This window comes from Petromyzon marinus, chromosome 3, assembly GCF_048934315.1.
Source record: "Petromyzon marinus isolate PM22_M1 ecotype Great Lakes invasive population chromosome 3, UKy_Petmar_22M1.pri1.0, whole genome shotgun sequence".
NCBI lineage: Eukaryota > Metazoa > Chordata > Hyperoartia > Petromyzontiformes > Petromyzontidae > Petromyzon > Petromyzon marinus.
In genome coordinates, this window is record NC_133669.1 from 9,854,665 (window position 1) to 9,879,234 (window position 24,570).

The window sequence follows — 24,570 nt, forward strand, 5'->3', positions numbered from 1 at the left end:
CTCCACCTCCGTACAATTCTAATTGTAACGTTATTTTCGTGTCCCCCCTGCGATGGCAGCGGTGCGACACGCACAGCGACACACACGGCAACTTGTTGACACGCTCGTCGCTATCTACAATAGCCGACGTTTCGAACCAATGGCCCTTCGTCATGGCACACCCATGCTGACGGGTAAATAATAACATTACTGAAGGGCCATTGGCCGAAACGTTGCTTTAGTTTACGACGGTGTTATTGACGAGTGTGTTGTGTATTTGTTGTTGTTAAATATTTAAAACTCAACACATTTATCATTTTTATTGGTTCGCCAATATTGTGTCCACTCTACCTGCACTCTTATGCAAGCTATAGAATCCAATCTTTATCCCTGCTCCCTTATACGCTTTATGAAATCCAATTAATATTCTCCAAATCTCTTATACACGCTAACAAATACAACCAACCCCTCTCCTATCCACTCTACACATTTTAACAGCACACCCCCATCCGCTCTACAGATTTCAACCACCTCCTATCCGCGCTACAGATTTAAACTCTCCATTCCCATCCGCGCTACAGATTTCAGCTGCGACCTTCCTATCCAGTCTACAAATTCCACGCCGCCGCTCCTATCCGCTCTATGCTATCGCGGGCCACGTGCGTCAGTTCGGGCGCGGGAGTTTAAGCCGGCCCCGCTCCTCCACCTCCCCCCAGCGACTCCTCCACTGCGGCAGTGTGGGCGCGGAGCGGCCTTCGTGGTGGCTGCTGTTGTTGCTGCCCTTGCTTATTTCAGGCTGAGTGGACCATGGAGAGCGCCATGCCGCCCTCGCCCAACTGGTTCTGCAGCGGCGCCGTCAGCGCGGGGCCCGCGGGAGGCGTCGTGGGCTTCGCGGCGCGCAGCGCGGTGGTGCTGGTGGAGGCGGGCAGCCAGGGGCCCGTGGTCAAGGGTGGGTGGACACGTCCCCTGCATCTCGTAGACACCTCGAGGTGCTTCGCCTGTGTTGGGGTTCTGGCCTCGGGCGGTCTTGGTGCAGGCGGGGAGCGAGCGGCCCGCGGTTGGTGAAGATCTCCCTTAGAGTTCTGGCCTGAATGGGTATCTCGCGGACGTCCGTAGTACTTTAAACCTGTGGGATTTGCCGAGGCATCTCTATTGCATCTGCATGGCCTACCCTGTGCAGCGTCTGGTCTGGGGTAGTGCTTGTACAGGTTTACGGTGCGGGAATACATATCACTGACAGCTCTCCAACACCCATACAACATGTCAGAATAAAAACAGCTGTAAAGCTTTTTTTTTCCAGGTGTCCAGTAGGGGCGGGGTCACAAAGTTCCAACAAAGATGTAATGGGCACCTCGCGGACATTGCAGTTCCTCACTCGTGTCGCGTCTGGTATGGGGTGGTGCTCGAGCAGGTGACGGGTGGGTGTCATCGCTTCGTGTTCCGCTGTGAGTCGTCCCCCCCACCCCCGCCCTCCAACATGTCCCGTTCTCCACATGTCCCCCCTTATTTATGCCTCCCGTGTCTCCTCTCCCCCTCCGCGGCTCCCCCCCCCCACATCTCAGACCTGCTGGAGGGCCACACGGAGCGAGTGACCGGCGTCGCGTTCTCGCCGCACGTGGCGCACGCGTGCGCGACCAGCTCGGATGACCGCACGGTGCGGGTGTGGGACACGCGCGCCGGCGCCCGCTGCACGCACGTGCTGCAAGGCGCGCACGCCGTGAGTGACCCGCACGCCGATAGATCATCATCACCATCACCACCACCTCCTCCACCACCACCACCCACCATTCCCTCTTAAACAGGGTGTTGGGGTAAGCGATGTTAGCGAGCACGTGCGCACGTTCACGAACGCGCGTCCGTGCCCGCTCGGGTCAGCCCAACAACTGTCTCGGGTTTTCGCAGAATTTTATCCGCGATCATGTGTCCACGCGTAGGGATGAAAATCACTTTAGCGCACCCCCCGTAGAAATATCTCCCATATAGCCGTGAACATGTTGACTGTTTGGGCAAGTGCTCTTCGAGAGAATCTATTAAGACCGGTGTATGGTACACGACGAGGCGGTGGGTGGATAAGCACCACGGCCGACCACCTTTGTCTCCTTGGTGCTGATGTTTACACACCACACCAGCTGAGTCAACCTAGGGGAGGCCGAGGACTGGTTCGGGTATTCGTCACTGATTTTGGCTGTTAGTGGGAATAAAATTCCTCTCGTTGGGCTCGTAGTGCAGTGCGCTATCCACTACACTACCACTCCCCACTATGTGTACACCACAAGTGCACACAACTCGCTACGCCGTGTGTAGCATGCATACCACACGCATCTACACGTACTCCACACCATGGGTTTGACGCCAGTGCATCGGGCAAATTGTTTCCACTTTAAGACGAAAGTCACTCGTTTAGGGAAACGTAAGTGACTGCATGTAAATCACGAATTCATGATATTATACTATTGTCGTCTTCCAAGATGTTTGGCCAGCATGAAAGAGTAGGCCAAATACCCTCTAGAGAAGCTCTCTAGAGCGTCTTTTCGTAATGACCCTTTCGCCGGTGGTGAGGGAAAGTAATTGCAGGGCTTCACCTCTATCTGATATTGAATGCATATACAGTAAAACCTTGGATTGCGAGCATAATTCCTTCAGGAAACGTGTTTGTAATCCAAAGCACTCGTATATCAGTTGTGATCACGTGACGCTCGGCAGAGAAAGCGTATACGTACTACTCGTATTGCAAAACCTCGCTCGTTTATCAAATTAATATTTAATATTTTTGCTCGTCTTGCAAAACACTCGCAGACCAAGTTGCTCGCAATCCAAGGTTTTACTGTCAAATTAAAATCGAATCACAAATTATTATATCTCTGCGTGTCTCTATGTATTTCCTTGTCCAAATGTGTCCCTGAGTGTCTCTGCGTGTCCCCGTGTACCTTCTCATGTGTCTGAGTGCCTCCGCATGTCTTTATGTCCCCTATTATAATTTAATGTCTAGATATATCCGAGTGTCTCTTGTGTGTCTCCATTTGTCTCCAAATGTCTCCGTGTGTCTTCTCATGTCCCCAAGTGTCAACGCGTGTCTCCCCGTGTCTCGGGCGTGTGCGAACAGGCGGGCGTGACGGCCGTGCAGTTCTCCCCGCACGAGCGGGACCTTGTGGTGTCCGCCGACGAGCGTGGCGCCGTCTGCTGCTGGCGCCTCCCCACGGCGGCACCGTCTCCGCCGGTGGGGGACGCGGGGGACCCGGTGTCAAGGGGGGCGACGGGGGTGGAGGAGGAGGCGGCGACGGCAGAGGAGGTGGCGCCCCCGGTGATCGTGGGAGATGCGCGCACGCACATGCCGGCGCCGCGCCACGTCACCTGCCTGGCGCTGTCTCCGCACCACGCGCACCTGCTCGCGCTGGGGTGGGGGCTGCCGCACACGTGCACACGCGCGTGCGCACACGCATGTCCACACTTGCAGACACATGTACAGACACGTATACAATCAAACGTCACGAGCGTACACGCGCGCACGTCATACAGGCACGCGTCGTAATCGCACGCGCTCGTGCACCCACCCCTGCACAAACGCGCACACGCTCGAATAAATGTACGCACGCCCACTAATGGTCACGTGCACATCCAGGCATCACAAGGTGGCACGCACACAGTCGCACTTCATACGTAGACAAAGCTGACACAAAGAGATAATACGTGCATATCTCTTTCCCCCCCTCCCCACTTCTTATACCTCCATCTCTAACTCCATCTCCCTTCTCTCTCCACCTTCGCCACCCCGCCACCATCTCCCTTCCTCTGCTCGCTGCCCCCCAGCTATAAGGATGGGGTGATTCTCGTCGTGGACCTGCGGCGCCGCTTGGAGCCACTGCTGCGCCTGCGTGGCCACGAGGATGAGGTTCACGCACTCGGCTGGTGTCCCGACTCTGCGTACGACCCCAGCGTGACCCCCAAGGAACATCCGACCCCCGGCACCGGCGGTGACCTGGCGGCCGCCACCATCGCCGGTTCCCTTTGGGGGGCCCTGGCGTCCGGCAGCAAAGACCGAACCGTGCGAGTGTGGAGCCTCGCCCGGGCCAAGTGTAATGCTCGCACACACGCGCACACAACAACAACAGCCGCCATTCGCCACTAAGTGGCGGTGTTGTCATCATGGAGCTTGTGCCAGGCCAGGTACATTCCGAGGCCACGTGAAGTGTCAAAGGCTCGCTGACAGGAGGGCATGGGACAGGCCCAGGAGCCATGGGTTGACTGACAGATGACTGGTAGATGCAGCAGCAGCAGCTGTGTCCTATACTCTGTGAACACACACACGTGCATTTATACACAAAGACAAAGATCCTCCTTATCGCCTTAACTAACCACTACACTACCGCTGCTCCCCTCACCTATTTAACATGTATACACAGACACACTCTTACACTCTCAGCACTCGCACTGTCCCCATGAATTCTCACATAGTCCTCACTCTCTGTCGCTCTCCCCCTGTGTTCCCCCTGCTTGCCCCCAGGTTCCCTGACCCTGCGTCTCCCCCCTCCAAGGCGGCGTGGGGGGGAGATGGACGCGGCCCCCCGTGAGCGACTCTGGGTCACGGTGTGCTGGAGTCACAGCCGCCCCCTCCACCTCATCTCCAGCGCCTACGGGTACGACTTCCAGCTCCTCTTCCACCCGGCTCTTCCTCCTCTTCGCTGAGGTTATCCTTACCCTCGTTCCCCTCATCAGGACCTTCTCTCACTTCAGTCTTCCTCGAGATTCCCCTCTCTCAACTCCTCTCACGTTTGTCGATCTCCAGGTCCTCGTCACTTACCCAGGTCTCCCTCCATCTACTCCACATCCTCACCCCTCACCTCGAATCCTCACTTCCCCATCCTCCATCCCCTCATCTATCACCTTTAGCTTCGACGCTCCTCACCTCCTCGCCCCTCACCTCTCACCTTACCGCCCCTCCCCTGCAGTGGGGAGCTCCTGCTGTGGGATGTGGCCGCTGGGGTGATGAGCGGCGGTCGCATTAAGGGAACCCCGCTTGGTGCGGGGTCCGACTCCCCCGGCCATTCCCGCGTCGTCTTCAACATCGTCGCGTTCACAGCTCGTCGGGATGGGAGCGTTGCGCCTAATGAGGAGGACGAGGGAGAGGAAGATGAAGAATTCTTCATTTCTTCGTCCATGGACCGTGATGTGAGTTTCACACGTGGGGACAGCGGGTATGAGCGTGCGAAAGTGTAAATGTGTGTGCGAGAGCGGGAGTGTGCAGTAAGTAAATATCAGCATTTGGTGAGACAAAGCTGACCGGGCGTGTTTTACAGCCACCGACCCCTTCTTGTGTTATGCCAACCTTAATCGGTGCTCGCTAAGAGCACTCGATCCAGCATTGCACTAAAGGCCACACGGGGGGATCTCTGTAATCGTCCCCACGCGTCCCCCCTGCACATGCCCCCCCCCAACCTCCAGGTTTGCTGCTGGCGCGCGCGGGACCTGACCTTGTGCTGGCGCCTGCCAACGCTGGGCGGTTTCGCCTACTGCCTCGCGTTCCCCCCCGTGGAGTCGGGCTCTGACCCCGGGGCGCTGGCGGTGGGCGGGGGCGATGGCGTGCTGCGCGTGTGGCGCACGCTCTCGCCGCGTGCCGCGTACGACGTCTCGTCGTACTGGCAGGGCGTGCACGCCAAGCTCACCGCCGTGAGTGGCCCCCACCGCTGCCGCCAACACGGCCGCTCACCACGTGCCGCCATCGCCACGCACACAACGGCACATGCCGCCGCTACACACGAAACACAGTGCTGCCACACTCCGCCGCTGCAGCGGTACGCACACCGCCACTACACCGAAGCACACACCACACTGTATTGCACTGAACACTGCTACCATACACCGCACATGCTGCACAACTACACCATATCGCACAGACTGCACTGCACGCTGATAAATATGATACACCACACTGTACACTGCACCACCATACACGCACTGCACTTTTACACACCACACAGCCACGCTGTACACCATACCACCATACATGACACACCGCATACTGTCCCGCTACCACTGCCATACACCGCAGTGCTACACGTCACAACGCTATGCTGTACACCACACGTCACATCGCTCGACCACACTACAGCACACATTACTACACCACACACTACTACATCACACACTACTACATCACACACTACTACACCACACACTACTACACCACAGTACACAGCATCACTACACACTTACACCACACACTACTACACCACATGCACAGCTCCATTCCAAACTGCACTGTCATACGTTGCACCACTACACTGCACCCTGCGCTATGTGAATCATTGTGTTGGTGATTGGTGGCGGTGGTCATGTTGATGCTGGTAATGTTGGTTGTGGTACTGATGGTGATTATGTTTATGGTAGTGTAGCAGTTGGTGCGCTGCGCCATGAACCCTGGCGATCCGAGTTAAATTCCCGCTGATGGCCAACACCAGTGACGATTATCTGAACCGGTCCTGGGCCTCCCCTAGGTCAACTCGGTCTCAAATGAGTACCTAATGCAGTGTATAAACATCGCCACTGGGGAGCCAAAGGCTGCTAGGTGTGGTGCTGACCACCCACTCTCTTGTGTTTCGTGCCAGCTTTCATAGGTGCTCGCTAACAGCACTTGTATGTCAGTTAAACCTCTTTTGCACCCTACGTAGCCAACCGTGCTAATTGGAGGTGCCCCAGCATTCTATTACAGGCTATACGGGGGGGGGTCTTTGTTGTTGATGGTGGTGATATTGATGTTGGTGATATTGATGGTGGTGATATTGATGTTGGTGGTGATGTCCACAGCTGGCGTGGCACCCCAGCAGGGAAGGTCGCCTGGCGTTTGGCACCGACGAGGGGAAAGTTGGGATCTACGATCTCTACAACAACAAGTGGGGTCCTCACCTCATCACACCGCACCCCTCTCCAGACCTCGTAACCACTTCTCGTCACAACACTCCTCACCCCTCAACACATCACTACTGCTCACCGCACCTCATGCACTGCTACTCATCACACCCCGTCACTCCACACTTCAATCTTGATTTGAAGCTTTCGTGACTGCAGGAATCCATACTCTTTGGTTCTTTTGGTAAAGTCACGTAGGTAGAAAAATAAAATAAACCACGACGTTTCGGGTGCAACACACTCCACACTTCATTAAATTACTCGTCATCATGCTATGGCATGATGTGCAAACAGCACTGGGGAGAAAAGTGGGCTATAGTTCTGGCTACCAACCCCCTTGTGTACCGGGTTGGCCTTCATTGGTGCTTACAAACAGCACTTGCCCCAACAATCTATTAAATGCTATATGAGGGATGTTTGGTGTGTGTGTGTGTACAGGCCTCCCCAAATCTCCAGCTCATACCACAAGAAAACAGTCTACTCGTTGTCATGGGGACCACCTGTACCACCCTCACCAGAAGGTGAGGGTGTGTGATTGTATACCTTGGTACGTTGTGTAATCATCAACACCGGGGAGGTGGGCGGTCGTGGTGCTGGCCACCCACCCCCTCGTTTGTCATGCCGGCCTTCGTACGTTCTCGCTAACACTTGCCCCACCGATCTTTGTGACTATATGGGGGGGGGGGTGGAGGACACTTTGTTAGATGTGCACCCACCTGTATATATGTGTGTGTATACACGCGTGCCTGTGTGTGTAGGTCAGCCTAGCGGCTACGCGTTGTACAGCTGTGGGGGCGAGGGCTCTGTGCTGCAGCACAACCCCAGGAAACTTTCGGACGACGCGGTCGACATCAACACCCTCATCCACGCGGCCAACCTCACCCAGGTGCCTCCTCACTCACGCTCATACGCACAGCAACAACAGCCGCCGAACCTCGCCCAGGTGCCTCCACGCACGCACGCACACGCACACGCGCACGGCAACAACAGCCGCCATTCACCGCTTATTGGGCTGCAGGGTTGGCGCAGAAGTGGGTACCACCTGTGCCTCGCAGCAAGAAGAACCTCGGTGCTGAAACATTACCTTCAGAGATTACTGAGCTGGGATTAAACATGGCAACGTCGCTCCCTACACCTGAAAAACCTCGGCAGTACCCTGCTGAAAAACAAGCGTATTAATAAGTGGCGGTGACAACACCACAGTGCTTGTACCAGGCTAAGTGCACTTCGAGGCCACGTGAAATTTGGAAGGCTCGCTGCTGGCAGGAGGTCACGGGAGAGACCCAGGTGTTAAGGGTTGGCTAACTTGAGATGGACGACAGATGCACCACCTGTGCCTCACTGTGCCAATTTGTTGCTCTTTACTATACATGCACACATACCTCTACAAAGACAAAGATTCCCCGTGTAACCTTAACAGACTGTTTGGGCAAGTGCTGTTAGTAAGCACCTATGAAGGCCGGCACGGCACACGAGGGGGGGTAGGTGGCCAACACCGCGCCCACGCATCCACACTTACGTATTTGTGTGTTCCCTTATTTTAGCACAAGTTCCCTGCAAGGAGTGAGTTGTCGTGGAGGTGCGATGGCTCCCTGCTGGCTCTGGGAAATGATGACGGGTACGGAGACACACGGGGGCACTTGGGAACAGGTGGAGATATACAGAGACACGGGGGGGACGCACCGGGATATATTGGGACACAGATATACAAAGAGATATATGCGGAGACACACATGGACTAATGAGCACAAGCAGGGATACACATATATATACACGGGGACACTCGGAGACGCTTGAGATAGATGGAGGCACACGGGGACACAAGGCGGCCCATACAAATGCACAGCGATATACTGTGTCACGACGTAGACACGTGGGGAGACTCAGACATGTGGACAAAAGGAAACGTAGAAGGACAGATTTGGGTTAAGGTTATGGTGGTGATGTTTTTGGTCGTGATTCCATGGACGTGATTTTGTTGATGATGTTGGCGGTGTTAATGTTGATGATGCTGCTGGTGACACTACGCGATGATGCTGCCAGTAATATCGTTGGTAAATGGTGCTAATAGTAATGATGTTATTGATGACACTGCTGGTGGTGATGTTTGTGATGGTGCTGCTAGTGATGCTCATGACAGTGTTCAGGTCATTGCTGGTGGTGGTTCTACTCTTGACACTGACACTGGGGCCTGTGCTTGCGTGCATGTGTGCGTGTGCCCATCAGGTCGATGGAAATCTACTCTTCCCCACTCCTGCATCACGTGTGCACCCTCAATTCCCACCACAAGACCGTGAACTGTCTGCGCTGGCTGCCCTCCTACCACAACCAATCACATGTCCCCAATGCTGCCGTTGGCCAATCGGAGGCGGTCGTTTCGAATGGCCAGACAGCGGTGGGGATGGTGGAGGTGGCGGGCAGCCAATCGGGCGCTCTGACTGGGGAAATGGGCCCTTCCCCTAACCAACCGGGAAGGCTGGAGCCGAGCAACCAATCGGCGCTGGGTTTGCTGCTGGCGTCCGGGTCCAACAATGCACCCATCTTTGTGCACGACCTGCAAGGAGTCCAGGGTGGGCAAACGCAGGGATATACGGGGACACGGTGACATGTTGACAGAGACACAGGGAAAGGAACACAGAGACACCTTGAGACAGAGTCGTGGGGACATCACGACAGAGACGAGGGGACAGGGACGCAGGAACAAGCAAATGGAGACACGGAGAGACGGGAATATGACACAAGGACTCATAAATGTGGACATGGGAACAGGGGGGACGTGAGGACATGGAGACACAGCATGTGTACCCGCGTGTGTGCCCGGTGTGTACTTCCTAGCACGGTTGGCTACGTACGGTGCGAAAGACGTTCAGCATACATACATAGATACATGTGTGTACCCATGCATTTACCCGTGTGTCATCGTGCCTGCACGCAGATGGCGGGGCGGTGCACACGCGCGCACTGGCCGGGCACACGGCGCGCGTGACGGCGCTGGACTGGAGCCCGCACTGCCCGGGGCTCCTCGTGTCCGCCTCGTATGACGGCACCGTGCAGGTGGCGCCCAGCACTCGCCCCCACGTACACGCGTGTACTCGCGCGTAGATGTAGACACGTGCTCACAAACATAGGTTTACAAATACTTTCTAAAAAGAAATATCTGGAAACATGGACGGTCAATTTAATGTCTCGCACTGCCTCTCCAATGATCCCTGTGTCTGCCACTGTTTTCCAATGTCTCCTGTTTTCTGTCCCACAATCCCCTGTTGTCTCCCCGCACCTCCCCACACCCTCCCCAACCCCCAACTCTGCCAGGTGTGGCGCGCCGACACGGGGGAGCCGCTGAATAACTACCGGGGCCATGGGGGCCGCGTGCTCAGCGTGGCATGGTGCCCCAGCGACGCCGACGTCGTGTGGTCGGGTGGCGATGACTCGAGTGTCCACAAGTGGAGGCCGTCGCAGCAGCCACATAAACAGCCGCCTCGCGGTGAGCCAAGCGTGTTTGTGGACACACACTCGGGATGAGGTTACGTGACTGAAACATTTCTGATTTTAAAAATATATTGTAAGAAAATGCAAGCCCAATACAGCACGCCGCGCAGCACGCACAACCATGTGTCAATTCACGGAGCACAGTCCCGACGCAACTACCATATAAAGGAGGGTGGGTAAAAGGTTGGGAAAGGGGCCGACTGCCCCAACCAAGTGAGGGCACCACGTTGGGAAGAAGATGGAAATTGCAATGAGGAGGGGATAACAGAGGAGGGGGTAACGTTTTGGATTCTAAAGCAAAAGCATCTGTCCCCACCTCCCCACCCACCAACCAGGCAAGAAGAGCGTGGAGCTGGAGCGGAAGCGTCTTTCGCAATCAAAGGGTAAAGCCAAGAAATCCAAGAAGGCGGTCGACGAGCCAACCCAGAATGCAACGCGACCCGTGGAGGCGAGCTCTTGGAGGTCACGTGACCAGGCCTCGGCGCGGGATTCGCCGCCGATCGGCCAACCGCGCACAGAGGTGGCGACCACCGGCGAGATTCCCAGTGCCGCGCACAACAAAGGTGAGACAAATCAGATGGGATGGCGGTTGCGATCCACACAATCGTACGAAGCCACCTGTGCTAATCAGAGGTACGGGGTAAGGACAACAAATTAAACACCAAAATCGGCTTCGCTGACTTATTGCTAGGTTCTTTCCTATACACCATCTACAGTTACAGGGCCAAGCGGGAGGACTTTTGCTGCTTCTTGTTGCAGAGGTTTTCTGTTCAAGCTGCATGGCCACCCTGGGTAATAATGTGGGTATAGTGACCATGAAAAAATACCCGCCATATGCTTTACAGTGGACGATAAAGATCCATTGATGTTGTTCAAATTGAGTTGGTCATTGTGTGCCGGCATCATGATCCGAATTTTGATAATTTGAAAAATAACGCCGCAAATTACTCAGTTTGGAGACACATAGCAAATCGACCCCAACTGCAAAACTTAACAGGAGACCTCCAGATAAAGGCTTTCCTTGGTAAATAAATTCAAAATGTTTATGCTGGAAAGCCTCACTGAGACTTCAGGTACTTTTTCAGGAGGGTCCTGCATTAAGATATTTAGAAAATTCAATACATGAGTTTATGGCTTTATGTTCAAAGAAACTAGTGAATCAGGGAGAAAACCCACCAAGGATATGAGGGGACAATACTCAACAATGCATTTCTGTTATTGCCACATCCCGGCTGCCTCGCAGCCCAAGCCTACAACACCTAGTATTTGCAGGTGGTCTCCCATCCACCCATCCAAGTGCCAACCAAGGTTTAGCTCTGCTAAAGCTTCCAAGATCGGATGAGATGGTGCACATTCAGGGTGATTTGGTTGTCGGCAAAATGTGACCCTGGGGTGGTGAGGGTAAAGCCTGCGGTGAGAGTGGTGGCGTAGCCTGCGCCCGCGCTCACCCGTGTGATCCCCAGCAGCGCGAACCATGGCCGTCGCAGCATCGGGAGCTGCCTCTGAGCTTGGGGAGGAGCGAATCACACAACTGCAGGTGGCGCAACCGCACGCGGCGCAGGACACGGACCGACCGGAGAAACGGAAGCTGGAGCTGGGTAGGAGAAGTTGTGCGAACGCACGGTGCCGTGCGTACATCTGTGTGTGTGAGCGTGGGGAACGGTAGTGTCGCGGTTAGCGCGCTGCGCTACGAACCCGGCGACCCCGAGTTTGATTCCCGCTTGTGGCCAACACCGGTGACGATTATATGAACCGGTCTTGGGCCTCTCCTAGGTCGGCTTAACCTCAAATGAGTAGCTCCATTTAGCTCATAGCTCCATTTATTTGGTATAGCCCTGTGAGCCATTCGGCTCTTGAATCGGGTGCAACCGCAACAAACAAAAAACATGAACAAGAGTACCTGGTACGGTGTGTGAACATTGTCCCTAGGGAGACAAAGGCGGTCCGGTGTGGTGCTGGCCACCCACCCCTTCGTGTACTGTGCCGGCGAATAGGTCTTTGCGAACAGCACTTGCCCCAAAAGTCTGTTAAGGCTATACGTGGGATCTTTGTCTTTATAGCATTGATCATCGAGCCTTCGACACTTCATGTGGCCTCAGTGTGCGCCTAACCGAACACAAAGCCGATGCGACGTCACCGCTATGAATAGCGGTGGTTGTTATTGTCGCTGTTGTGTGTTATTAGTTGCCATCACTTGCCCCAACAGCCTAAACAAGTGATCTTTAAGTGTTAGTGTGAGTCCGTGTATACATTTATATGTGTATACTGTATATGCATTTATTTTACATAGAAGAGGACGATGGGCATGTGTGGGCCGAGACTAACGACGTAGAGGCAGCCAAAGGAGGGAACACCCCCGAGAGGACGTGCACTGTGGAGATGGAGTCATGAGATCAGCTCGTGTGCAGGAGAGGTTGGCAATGGCCTGGTGAGACCTGGATCCAGCAGTGGATAGTTCATGGCTGCTGATGATGATGATGATGTCGACGATGTGTGTGCAGATGCGCGGCGTCGCAGAAAGGCTCGCTCCCTCTTCCCCCTTTCCGTCTCGCGCGACCACCGACCCCGCGAGGATCTGCAAAACGACTGCCTCTTACTGGCGGGGCGCCTGCATGGTACAGCACACACGTACACACGCGTACAAGACAAAGATCCCCCCTATAGCCTTAACAGACTATTGGGGCAAGTGCTGTTAGTGAGCACCTATTAAGGTCCGAAACGGCACACGAGGGGGTGGGTGGCCAGCGCCGCGCTGGGCCGAGTGGAGATGTTGACACACTGCACCAGGCACTCATTTGCGGCCGAGTCGACCTAGGGAGAGGCCCAAGACCGGTTCAGATAATCGTCACTGGTGTTGCCGTGAGCGGGAATCGAACTTGGGTCGCTGGGTTCGTAGCGCAGTGCGCTGCTACATGTGTATGTACTCCGTGCCTTCGATTAGCACGGTTGGCTACGAAAATAGATACATTCATACTCGCACACACACTCATCTACTTCCATGTCTATTTTCCCCCCGTGTCCCCCCTCCATGTCTCTGTTCCACCGCCCCCCCCTCCCCCAACTTCCTGGACAGACCCTGTCAGACAGGGCGCCCCCCAATCCGTGAGTCAACAAGATGACGAGCAGCTTCACCTGGGGCTCTACCTGGGCCGCGAAGAGGCGACGCGGTGGCTGGAGGAGGAGGGTCGGTCTCCCGCGCTGACCTCACGACCCATGACCCCTGATTCCAGACCCACAACTTCTGACACTTAACACCGAACCTCTGACATTAACCCATACTATGATAGAGCTATCCTCCTTTATGCCAGGGCGTCTCAAGAGAGCGCTTTATACGCGATGAGTGACTTGCATCACGTCATCTCAAACCTGCTATAATCTCGTGTACGAGTGAGCACGTGCATGTGGTGCATGCGTGCGTGCGCGTGTGTGCCTTCAAGTTTTCATGTATTTGTTTCACGAGGTGTCAAGATCATTTACATGCTTCCTTTGTGTGTACACATGTGCACGTGCCTGTGTTTACATGCGTACCAGCGTGGGTGTCGGTGCGTGCACACATACATTCGTACATGCTACCCAGTGGCACCGATGTGTCCGTGTGTGCACTTTTTCCCTTGAGTGAATGTGCTTGTGTGTACACGATTGTAAATATGTATGTACGCATGATAAGGCACCATCATGTACACATACACGCCTGTGTGCATATACATATCGTTGGGCTTCAGCTTGTACACGTGCGGGTGTGTATGCTCGCGGTGTGTGTGTGTCTGCGCCTGTTGCAGAGCGCCAGCAGCTGTCCACCGGTCACGCTGAGAGTGCGTTCCAGCTGCTGCTGTGGCGCGGAGAGGTGGCGACCGCGCTGCTAAATGCGGCGCGCACCGGCGAGATGACGGAGAGCCTGCTGGCCCTCGCGCCCATGGGTACGGGGCCCCGGGGGGGAGGACACACCGTGGAGACACGGGCCACTGAAACACGCAGATGATATGGCAGATCAGTGGAATATGGACCACGGGGGAAATGGAGGCATGTGGGGTGGACACAGGAGACACGAGAGGATACACCAAGAGATGCAGGCATGAGTTCAAGGTTCATGTTCATTTTCTTTTAACCAGGTGACAACTCAAGAGACCAGGATAATCTACAAGAGTGATCTGGGGCATTCGCCATTCGGGAATAATGATTGCTGCTGTGTGTATTATCCCAATTGAGTAATTTGCAGTGTCATTTTTAATTTCTTTACAAATTTGGACCCAGACGCTTGCACAAAATGGCCTGCTCTTGCAAATTACCTAAGAGGGATCTCAAACGTCCACTTTGAGTGAAGCAGACAGCACGTAGTATCATAACGGTTATTACACCCGCAGTATTAATCAGGGCGACTGCTGGATTCGAACAGTAAACCTCTGCAACAAGCGGCAAGCGCTCTAGCCACTGGCCTGCGTCACTGCCCATCGACGCATGAGAGCCCAGTGGCATAGATCACAGCAGGGGCACGGGAGACATGGGGCAGGGGGTGGCTACATCCAAGACACAGGAATGACTGGGGGGGCGGGGGACACGGGGGATATGGGTGACACTGAGAGATACGGAGGATATGAGAGATTGGTGGCACGGAGAGCCGTGTGAGGACACCAGGACACACGGGCAGAGACCAGGGACAGCTACAAAAGAGATGTGGGAAACAAGAGGTACTGGAGACATGGCAGGCGTACTTGAGACCTACACGTCATCCTGCTTGTAACCGCGTATTTGACTACACGACCCCTTGTATGACCCCACCCTGTGAACCACTGACCCTCGTGTAACTTCTGTGACCTCGCTTGAAACTTCGCTGTTGACGCCATCACCAGTTGCGTGACCTCGTTTAACTCCGTGACCTCGTGTGTGATTTTACGCGTGACCCCTTGGCCCGCTGTGTAAAGCCATGAACCCTTGTGCGACTTCGCCGTGGACCTCCGTAAGCTATTGCGTGACCCTATGACACCTCGTACTACCCCGTGACCCTTCATGTGATCCCAGCGGGCATACGCGTGTGGACGGCGTGCATCGAGTCGTATGTGCAGCAACTTCTGCGGGCGGAGCAGCCCGTGCGGGCGGCGACGTTCCTGCTTGCGCTACACCGCACGGGTGACGCGCTCGCCCTGCTGCGCACGCACGGCCTCTACCGGTATGGACGTACACACACACACACACACGTGTGCAACATTAACAAACGCTGTTTTCCACTAAATGGCGTTGTTGTCACCACGGCGCTTGTGCCAAGCTAGGTGCACCTTGAGGCCACGTGAATTGTCGAAGGCTCGCTGATAGGAGGTCACGGGATCGCTCCAGGTGCCATGGGTTGACTGACTGAGATGACTGGCAGATGCACCAGCTGCGCCACCTACTGTGCCAGCTTGCTCCATTTTAGCTGCCCGGCACTCCACTCATTGTTGCGAGTGTCGCTGCTCTGCTCTCCGTTGTTGCTGGAGGCGACTGCCTCCAACTCCCTAGTGGCGTCCTTCACGAGCCTCCTCCACAGAATCCGATCTTGACCCCGCTGGTACCAGTCATTGGCAAGTCTAATCAGCTCTACATCCTTCTGTACTGCATCGGTCCATCTCATCTAATCCGTACACGACATACACACAAAAAACAAACAATCCCCCCTTTAGCCTTAGCAGACAGTTGGGGCAAGTACTGTTAGCGAGCACCTATGAAGGGCCGACACGGCGCACGATGCAGTGGGTCGCCAGCATCACACCCAGCCGCCATTGTCTTCCTAGTGCTGATGTTTACACACGACACCATTTTAGGCTGAGTCGACGTAGGGGAAGCCCAAGACCAGTTCAAATTTTCATTACTGATGTTGGCCATGAGCAGGAATGGAACTCGTAGTGTAGTGCACTGACCACTACACTACCGCCACCCACCCCCTTATGGGTCGTGCCGGTCTTCCTAGGTGCTCCCTAATGGCGCTTGCCCCAACAGTCTGTTAACGCTACACGGCGGATCTTTGCCCTTGTGCGTGCAGAGAGGCGGTGGCCCTGGCTAAGCTGCGCCTGCCGCCCTCTGACCCCATGCTGGGGGAGCTCTACCAAGAGTGGGCGGCTGTGCTCGAGGCGTCTGGCCACTACGCTGCTGCTGCCAAGTGGTACGTGTGCCCGCACGTGTGTACGTGTGCGTGTGTGTTTGCATGCGTTTAGCTATACATGTGTATTTGGTAAAGTGATTCTGTGTGTGTGCGCGTGTCGTGTGCGAGCCGCGAAATGTGTGTACATAAATGTGTGTGTATACCTAGGTGTATCTGTGATGATTTTGTCTAGATTTGAAGCTTTCGTGACTGCAAGGATTCATACTCTTTGATTTTATTCGGTAAAGTCACGTAGGTAAAATAAAATAAAATCAAAGAAAACAATTAAATCACTAATTGTTTTATTTTATTTTACCTACTTTACTGAATAAAATCAAAATCAAAGAGTGATTTTGTCTGTTTGAATTTGTGTGTACATGTGAGTCTGTGTGTTGCCGTGTCCGTAATGACTTGTGCCTCGTGACCTTGTCTTGTGTGTCTCTATCCCTCCCGTCACATGTTTCCCATATCTCACATCTCCAAGTCCTAATGCCCTCCTGGTGTCTTATTTCCCCACGTTTCTTTTTCTGTGTCCCATGTCCCCGGATATCCTTTCCCCATGTCCTGCGTCCTTCCGTCTCATCTCTCCTTTCCCATAAACCCACACGTCGTGTTCCCCGTGTCTCATCTCCCCTCCCCCATGCCCCAACTCCCCTCCCCCGTGTGTCATGTCCCCGCGCGTCCCCGTGTTGTCTCGCCGCAGCCAGCTGGCGGCGGGCCGCGCGCGCGACGCCATCATGGCGCTGTCCCGGCGGGCTGACTTGTCGGCGTTGAGCGCGGCGCTGGCGGTGGCGGAGAGGGCTCGCCTCCCCCACGAGGACGCGGCGCCGCTCGCCCTGCGCCTCGCACGAGCCCTCGCTGGCGACACGCAGTGGGAACGCGCTCTCAGCACCATCAAACCATACCCCAGCCTCCTGGTGAGTGGGTGATTGAAGGAGGAGTGAAAATTACTGGACATGTGAAAAAGAGCTTTATAGCTCATCGGATTCCTCCAGTAAAAATTAAGATTCTGATTTTGAGTGGAATAGTGGGTGGGTGGCTAGGTGAAGGAGTGAGTGTATGAATTAATGAATGGGTAGGTCAGTGGGTGAGTGAGCAAGAAAAGGAGTGAATGGGTGAGTTTGTGAGTAAAGGAGTGAGAGAGTGGGCAATGAAGGGACTGAGTAACTGAAGGAGTGACAGAGTGACCAGGTACATGTACGTATTTGTTTATGTGCCTGTGTACACGTAGTGTGTGTACATGCTGCATGTGTTCGTGTTGTGCGTGTTTCCGTGCTCCACAGGGCCGCGCCCTCGTCTGCTGTGTCCAGCGCCGTGTGAGCGAGCGCTTGCGCGACCCCGTGACCTCCGCGCTGGCGCCCGCACTGCTCCGCGATTGGCAGACAGAGCTGGGGGTCGCGGCGAGTTTGCCAGGGTCAGAGGGGTCAGAAGGTCAGCAGGCTCGACTCGAAGAAGCTGAGCGACAGATCTCTGCTCTGCTCGGGGGGCCCACGGCCACGCCGCACACGGCACAGGATGAGGTGAGAGGGACCTGGGGAGGAAGGGGGGGGTGGTGGTGGGGCTGGGGGTGAGGGAAGGGAGTAATGGAGAGAGATTGAGAGACGGGAACACATTGAAAAAGATACTACAGAAGACAGGTTGAAAGAGAGACAAGTGTGAACGCTTGTCGTGTGCACGCGTATGTACGTTTAGGCTTGTGGAGCTCGTGGAACATGATTAAAATTAGACAACACAGACAAATAATACATCATGAGATGGACATTTTGAACTGGACAAAATATACGATACCGATCATATAAATGAGCCAGAACATACGAGAGAGACTTTACAAATGAGACCGGGTGGCATCACGAGATTGGGTGGGATTGCAATGGCAGGTGGGGGAAGGCCTGCACCCAGGCATTGGATAGAACATGCCCGACAGTGCGTGTTTGCGTGCGCATGCGGGCATGTAGGTGGTGGAGGAGGCGTGCGTGCGTGTCACGGCCGCCCTGCTGGCGTGTCTCCGTGGTGATGGACCGCGGTTCTCGGAGCGCTCTATTTCCGCGCTGGTGCACGCGCTCGGCTCCTCGCAGCACGCGATCGTGCTCACCACCTGCACTGCCCTGCTGCTGCCAGCCGGTGAGGGCAACAGCACCTGACACGGCCATTATGAACCTGACAGTTGAGCCGGTTATGATGAACCTGCTGCCCGACCCGGCCATTATGAACCCGAGACCCGACACGGCCATTATGAACCTGACAGTTGAGCCGGTTATGATGAACCTGCTGCCCGACCCGGCCATTATGAACCCGAGACCCGACACGGCCATTATGAACCTGGTCACCAGACAGGGTCATTTTGATTCTGACATGCCCATTATGAACCTGACAGGTGAGCCTTAAATAATGAACCCAGCCACTATGAACGAGCCACCCAACCCAGCCATTGTGAATCTGACACCCGACCTCGCTTGCCATCCGCCACAGTCCTCTTGTCAATCCACGGGTTGATGGGGGCCTCCCCACACCATACAGCAATGTGGGGGTAGTTATTTGACCATACTACACCAAACTGGTCAGTGCTGGTTGGTAAAGGTGGAAAGCATAGAAGTGGGAGCATGGAAGTACAATAAAACAATGGGTGTTTGCTGTCCACAACGCAGCCGCAGTCGATAGCCTAACCAACCTGTGCTGCATGATGGTCGCCCATCCAAGCATTATTCAGTCGCAAACCTGCTGAGCTTCCCAGATTTGACGAGACCTGCCACTTTTTGGACGAATCGCTCATAGGCCGGGGCGTGTTAATTGGTCGATGTTGATTGCTGTTCATTGCTGTACGTTAAATCACATCATGTTTATCGGTAACTCTTGTTTATTGCCAGGTGTGCGGCCAGTTGCTGGGAGCAACGGTGACGTTGTTTGCTCGTTAGCGGCCTACCACAGCTACTACCGCCTGTACCAGGCGTGGTGGAAACATGGCGGCGCAGTACAGGCGGACACGGCGGCACTACACCCAGACACAAAGGCACTACAGGCGTCGACAGCCGAAGTACAGGCAGACGCAGCAGCAGTACACCCAGGAACACCAGCGCTACAGACAGATACAACAGCAGTACAGGCAGATACAGCAGCACCACACTCGGACACAAACACGTTTCAGGAGGACACAGCAGAAGTACAAGAAGATGCAGTGGCACTACACGCAGACACACAAGCACTCCAAGCAGATGCAGCAGAAGTACTGGTAGACACAGAAAAACTACAACTGGACACAGAGGGAGTGATGTCATCAGCAGTGACCGACGCAATGCCTGTCACACCAGATACAACTGCAGCAGGTGACACAACAACGGCGATCATTGCGACGTCAATACCTGAACTGTCAACAGCCGAATCGGCAGGAGTAGCCTCAGTAGCAATAGCTGAAATAGCAACAATTGACGCTGAAACTACTACAACAACAACAATAGATACAGCGGGTACAACACACCCAACAGCAACGCCAGAAACAACAGTGATGGCCACGTCAACAGCAACGGCCAACTTGCCAACAGCTGCAGCAGCAGCCACTGAAGAAGCAGCAGCAGTTGATGATGATTCAACATCAGCAGCAGTGACAGCAAACCTGATGGAAACAACAACAAAATCGACAGCTGCACCGGTAACAACCATGCCAACAGGCTCAGCAGCGGTGCTCGTATGCGAGGAGGAGGAGGACGAGCAGGAGGAAGAGTGTGATTATGAGTGTGAGGAGGGTGGATTGTTGAGGCTGGCCGTACGTGCGGCACGTGCCTGTGTAAATGAGCAGCGAGCAGCCGTGCAGGATGCACAACGGAGACTGGTGGAGGTCAAGGAGGCTGTGGCGAAGCTCATCAGCGCACATACACGCGGGTGAGAGCACACGCGCGCACACGAGTGAGAGCACACGCGCACCCGCGCACATCGGTATAGGTGAGTAACGCGTACATGTGCCCGTGTATGTAGATGCACATGCATAACCGCGGTAATAATTGCGTTGGCAGTCATGACAGTTATGATGATAGCTATGCTTGTGTTGCTCATCGTGATGATATTGGTGGTGCTGTTGTTGCTGCTGATGATGACAATGGTAGTGGTGATGAAAGTGATGGTGGTTAGAATGTTGATAATGGTATGACGATTGTGGTGGTGATGATAATGTTAATGACTGATGATGAAATAATGAATACAGTGGTAATGCTGCTAGTGGGTATGCTCACAGTCATAATGGTGATGATGTCGATGGCTGTAATGATGATGATTGTGTTGTGTCTGTGTGCGCCCAGGGAGTTGGAGTCTGGCCCAGGTTTGCACGATCTCACAGCAGAGGCTGCCCGCATCACGGCTGCCTTTCCCACAGCTGCCCCTGGTGTGAAGGTGGGACGGAGTGATGGGTTCACGGGGTCATGTGGTCTGGGTTCATCGGGAACAGAGGGCAGCACTCAGGTTTACATGTCTCATCGTATCTCTCCCTCTACTTTCCCTCTGTCTCCCTTTTCCTCTGTCTCCCTATTGTTCTCCCCTTCACCCTCTGTTCCTATGTCTCCCTCTTTTTATGTTTCTTAATTTCCTCTGTCTCTGCCCCCTCCCCCCTTCCCCACCCAAGGCCGCCCCGTTCCCGGACGTGTGCGAGTGCTGTCTGCTGCTGGTGAGCATGGACCACAACCTCGGCGTGAAGCTCCCTACCCGCAGCGTGGCCACCGTCGTCCGAATCCTTGACCGCTATGGACAGCAGCCGCCCTATGCCTCGGCCTGGAACCGCCTGAGGCCAGGCTTTCAGCGTTTCACCCTGGAGCAATGAGGATAGCTCCACTGAGGGCAGCTCTATCCTGGGGCAGTGGGGGTAGCGAGGGCAGCTCCACAATGAGGGTAGTGAGGAGTGCGTACATGCACTGGTGTGCGTGTGTACATGCACAATTAATGTGCACATGGACCCGTGCACAAGTGTCCTGCATACCTCATCTTTCCTGTGAGCTGGGTTTTGAACGTGAAAATAAAGCAGTGCTTTGGCAATGCCCCTTTTGTCATCGTTTCCATGTGTGGTGGGAACCAGTGAGCCTTAAGAGTGCCTTCATCTGGTTCCATGAGCCTTGGTTATTAATGGTGAACTCTTACGAACGCCTTCATGTGGTTCTATGAGCGTTGGACATTAACACGGCAACCCCAAAGGAAGTTTTTAATGTCGCTCCATAAGACTCGGTCATTGAGCCCTAAGGTTACGAACGAGGATTTTGGTTCTTTGAGATTTAAGTCTGAAGGCTGACAGTCCGGCTCTATGAACTTCACGTATTAACGTGCAATGTATTGGAGACTTAGACTGGCTCTGAGTTTCATGTATTAACAACTACAGTGAGGGAAAAAAGTATTTGATCCCCTGCTGATTTTGTACGTTTGCCCACTGACAAAGAAATGATCAGTCTATAATTTTAATGGTAGGTTTATTTGAACAGTGAGAGACAGAATAACAACAACAAAATACAGAAAAACGCATGTCAAAAATGTTATAAATTGATTTGCATTGTAATGAGGGAAATAAGTATTTGACCCCTCTGCAAAACATGACTTAGTACTTGGTGGCAAAACCCTTGTTGTCAATCACAGAGGTCAGACGTTTCTTGTAGTTGGCCACCAGGTTTGCACACATCTCAGGAGGGATTTTGTCCCACTCTTCTTTGCAGATCTTCTCCAAGTCATTAAGGTTTTGAGGCTGATGTTTGGCAACTCGAACCTTCAGCCCCCTCAGATTTTCTATGGGATTAAGGTCTGGAGACTGGCTAGGCCACTCCAGGACCTTAATGTGCTTCTGCTTCTTGAGCCACTCCTTTGTTGCCTTGGCCGTGTGTTTTGGGTCATTGTCATCCTGGAATACCCATCCACGACGCATTTTCAATGCCCTGGCTGAGGGAAGGAGGTTCTCACCCAAGATTTGTCGGTACATGGCCCCGTCCATCGTCCCTTTGATGCGGTGAAGTTGTCCTGTCCCCTTAGCAAAAAAACACCCCCAAAGCATAATGTTTCCACCATGTTTGACGGTGGGGATGGTGTTCTTGGGGTCATAGGCAGCATTCCTCCTCCAAACACGGCGAGTTGAGTTAATGCCAAAGAGCTCCATTTTTGTCTCATCTGACCACAACACTTTCACCCAGTTGTCGTCTGAATCATTCAGATGTTCATTGGCAAACTTCAGACGGCATGTATATGTGCTTTCTTGAGCAGGGGGACCTTGCGGGTGCTGCAGGATTTCAGTCCTTCACGGCACAGTGTGTTACCAATTGTTTTCTTGGTGACTATGGTCCCAGCTGCCTTGAGATCATTGACAAGATCCTCCCGTGTAGTTCTGGGCTGATTCCTCACCGTTATCATGATCATTGCAACTCCACGAGGTGAGATCTTGCATGGAGCCCCAGGCCGAGGGAGATTGACAGTTCTTTTGTGTTTCTTCCATTTGCGAATAATTGCACCAACTGTTGTCACCTTCTCACCAAGCTGCTTGGTAATGGTCTTGTAGCCCATTCCAGCCTTGTGTAGGTCTATAATCTTGTCCCTGACATTCTTGGAGAGCTCTTTGGTCTTGGCCATGGTGGAGAGTTTGGAATCTGATTGGTTGATTGCTTCTGTGGACAGGTGTCTTTTATACAGGTAACAAGCTGAGATTAGGAGCACTCCTTTTAAGAGTGTGCTCCTAATCTCAGCTCGTTACCTGTATAAAAGACACCGGGGAGCCAGAAATACTTCTGATTGAGAGGGGATCAAATACTTATTTCCCTCATTAAAATGCAAATCAATTTATAACATTTTTGACATGCGTTTTTCTGGATATTTTTTGTTATTCTCTCTCACTGTTCAAATAAACCTACCATTAAAATTATAGACTGATCATTTTTTTGTCAGTGGGCAAACGTACAAAATCAGCAGGGGATCAAATACTTTTTTCTCTCACTGTAGCTGTAGTACCCGGCTTCGCCCGGAACTTGGATCCACCACGCCCGGCCGCCTTTATCTCCCCAGTGGCGATGTTCACACACCACACCAGTTACTCGTTTGAGGCTGAGTCGACCTAGGGGAGGCCCAGGAACGGTTAAATAATCGTCACCGGTGGTGGCCGTGAGCGGGAATCGAACTCGGGCCGCCGGGTTCGTAGCGCGGCGCGCTAACCGCTACACTACAATGCGTTACGCTTCCACATGAGCGGGCCACGTGACAGATTTGACGTCACAGCTCACTTGCCGTGCAAAAAATAGATGCCTTATTGAGCTCCCCCCTCCAAAAAAAAACCAAAAGTGTATTTTTATAATTTTTGCATGGTGTACAGTCTGGATAGTACCCACATGGCAAATTTCAAGTTTGTTGCATGTCGGGAAGTACGCTAAACATTTTGAGCAGACACACATAATCACAACTTTGCCTTTTATATCTATGGAGATGAACCCTATTATTCAGGAAGCCTTCATCCGATCCTTTGAGTCTTGGTAATTAACAGTGAACCTTAAGATTAATATGGTAGTCATCAACAGTGAACCATATCTTCAGGATGTGGCGGTAGGATAACAAACACTCAGCCTCGGGTGTTATTACTAAATCATAATGCTGAATTATTCTGGCCCTATGAGCCTTCATAATCACTGAACCCTAATGCACGTAGTACTAATGGAGCTTTAGCCTGGTTTTATGAGCCACGGGCATTCGCAACGGACCCGAAAGAATCGTAAGCGAGCTTAAGCCTGGATTAAGCTGTTCAGAAGTTCGTCACGAGGTGGCGATCGAAACCGCGGCTTTGGTTAAAAAAAATATTGGTAGGGGGGCCGTCCATTAATGACGTCACGCATCTGGGGGGTCAGACATTTGTGACGATGTGGGACGAGGGGGGGGGGTGAGAAATGTGACGTCACATCAAAATGCGCAAGTTTAAATAAATATAGACAACACGTTCCACTTAATTAAATATACTTTTAATAAATGTCTTCTACAACATCAGAGTGCAGCGGCACATTAAATACGCACTACAATGACAATAGTTTATAGCGATTTGAAGCGTGTTTTATATATTTTTTTGGGGGGGGCAGAGCTTTGTGACGTCATATTTGAGGGGG

General features: G+C 53.5%; 1 protein-coding gene across 2 annotated transcripts; it reads left to right on the forward strand.

Moving 5' to 3' along the window:
- Positions 1-568: 568 nt before the first annotated feature.
- Positions 569-21,495, forward strand: GEMIN5 (gem nuclear organelle associated protein 5). Of its 2 annotated transcripts, none has more exons than XM_032973336.2 (27): positions 569-928; positions 1,542-1,696; positions 3,083-3,375; positions 3,787-4,052; positions 4,481-4,613; positions 4,926-5,145; positions 5,419-5,643; positions 6,781-6,866; positions 7,321-7,403; positions 7,641-7,768; positions 8,427-8,500; positions 9,109-9,452; positions 9,818-9,936; positions 10,195-10,366; positions 10,707-10,934; positions 11,835-11,969; positions 12,873-12,986; positions 13,445-13,555; positions 14,151-14,288; positions 15,388-15,535; positions 16,382-16,501; positions 17,184-17,397; positions 17,764-18,000; positions 18,436-18,601; positions 19,345-20,353; positions 20,767-20,857; positions 21,087-21,495. In XM_032973336.2, exons 1-27 carry the CDS (start codon positions 787-789, stop codon positions 21,279-21,281), a joined length of 5,346 nt encoding a protein of 1,781 aa, XP_032829227.2. In that variant the 5' UTR covers positions 569-786; the 3' UTR covers positions 21,282-21,495. The 2 variants fall into 2 exon arrangements, with proteins under 2 accessions (XP_032829227.2, XP_032829235.2); XM_032973344.2 differs by having other exon boundaries at positions 11,838-11,969.
- Positions 21,496-24,570: the final 3,075 nt, after the last annotated feature.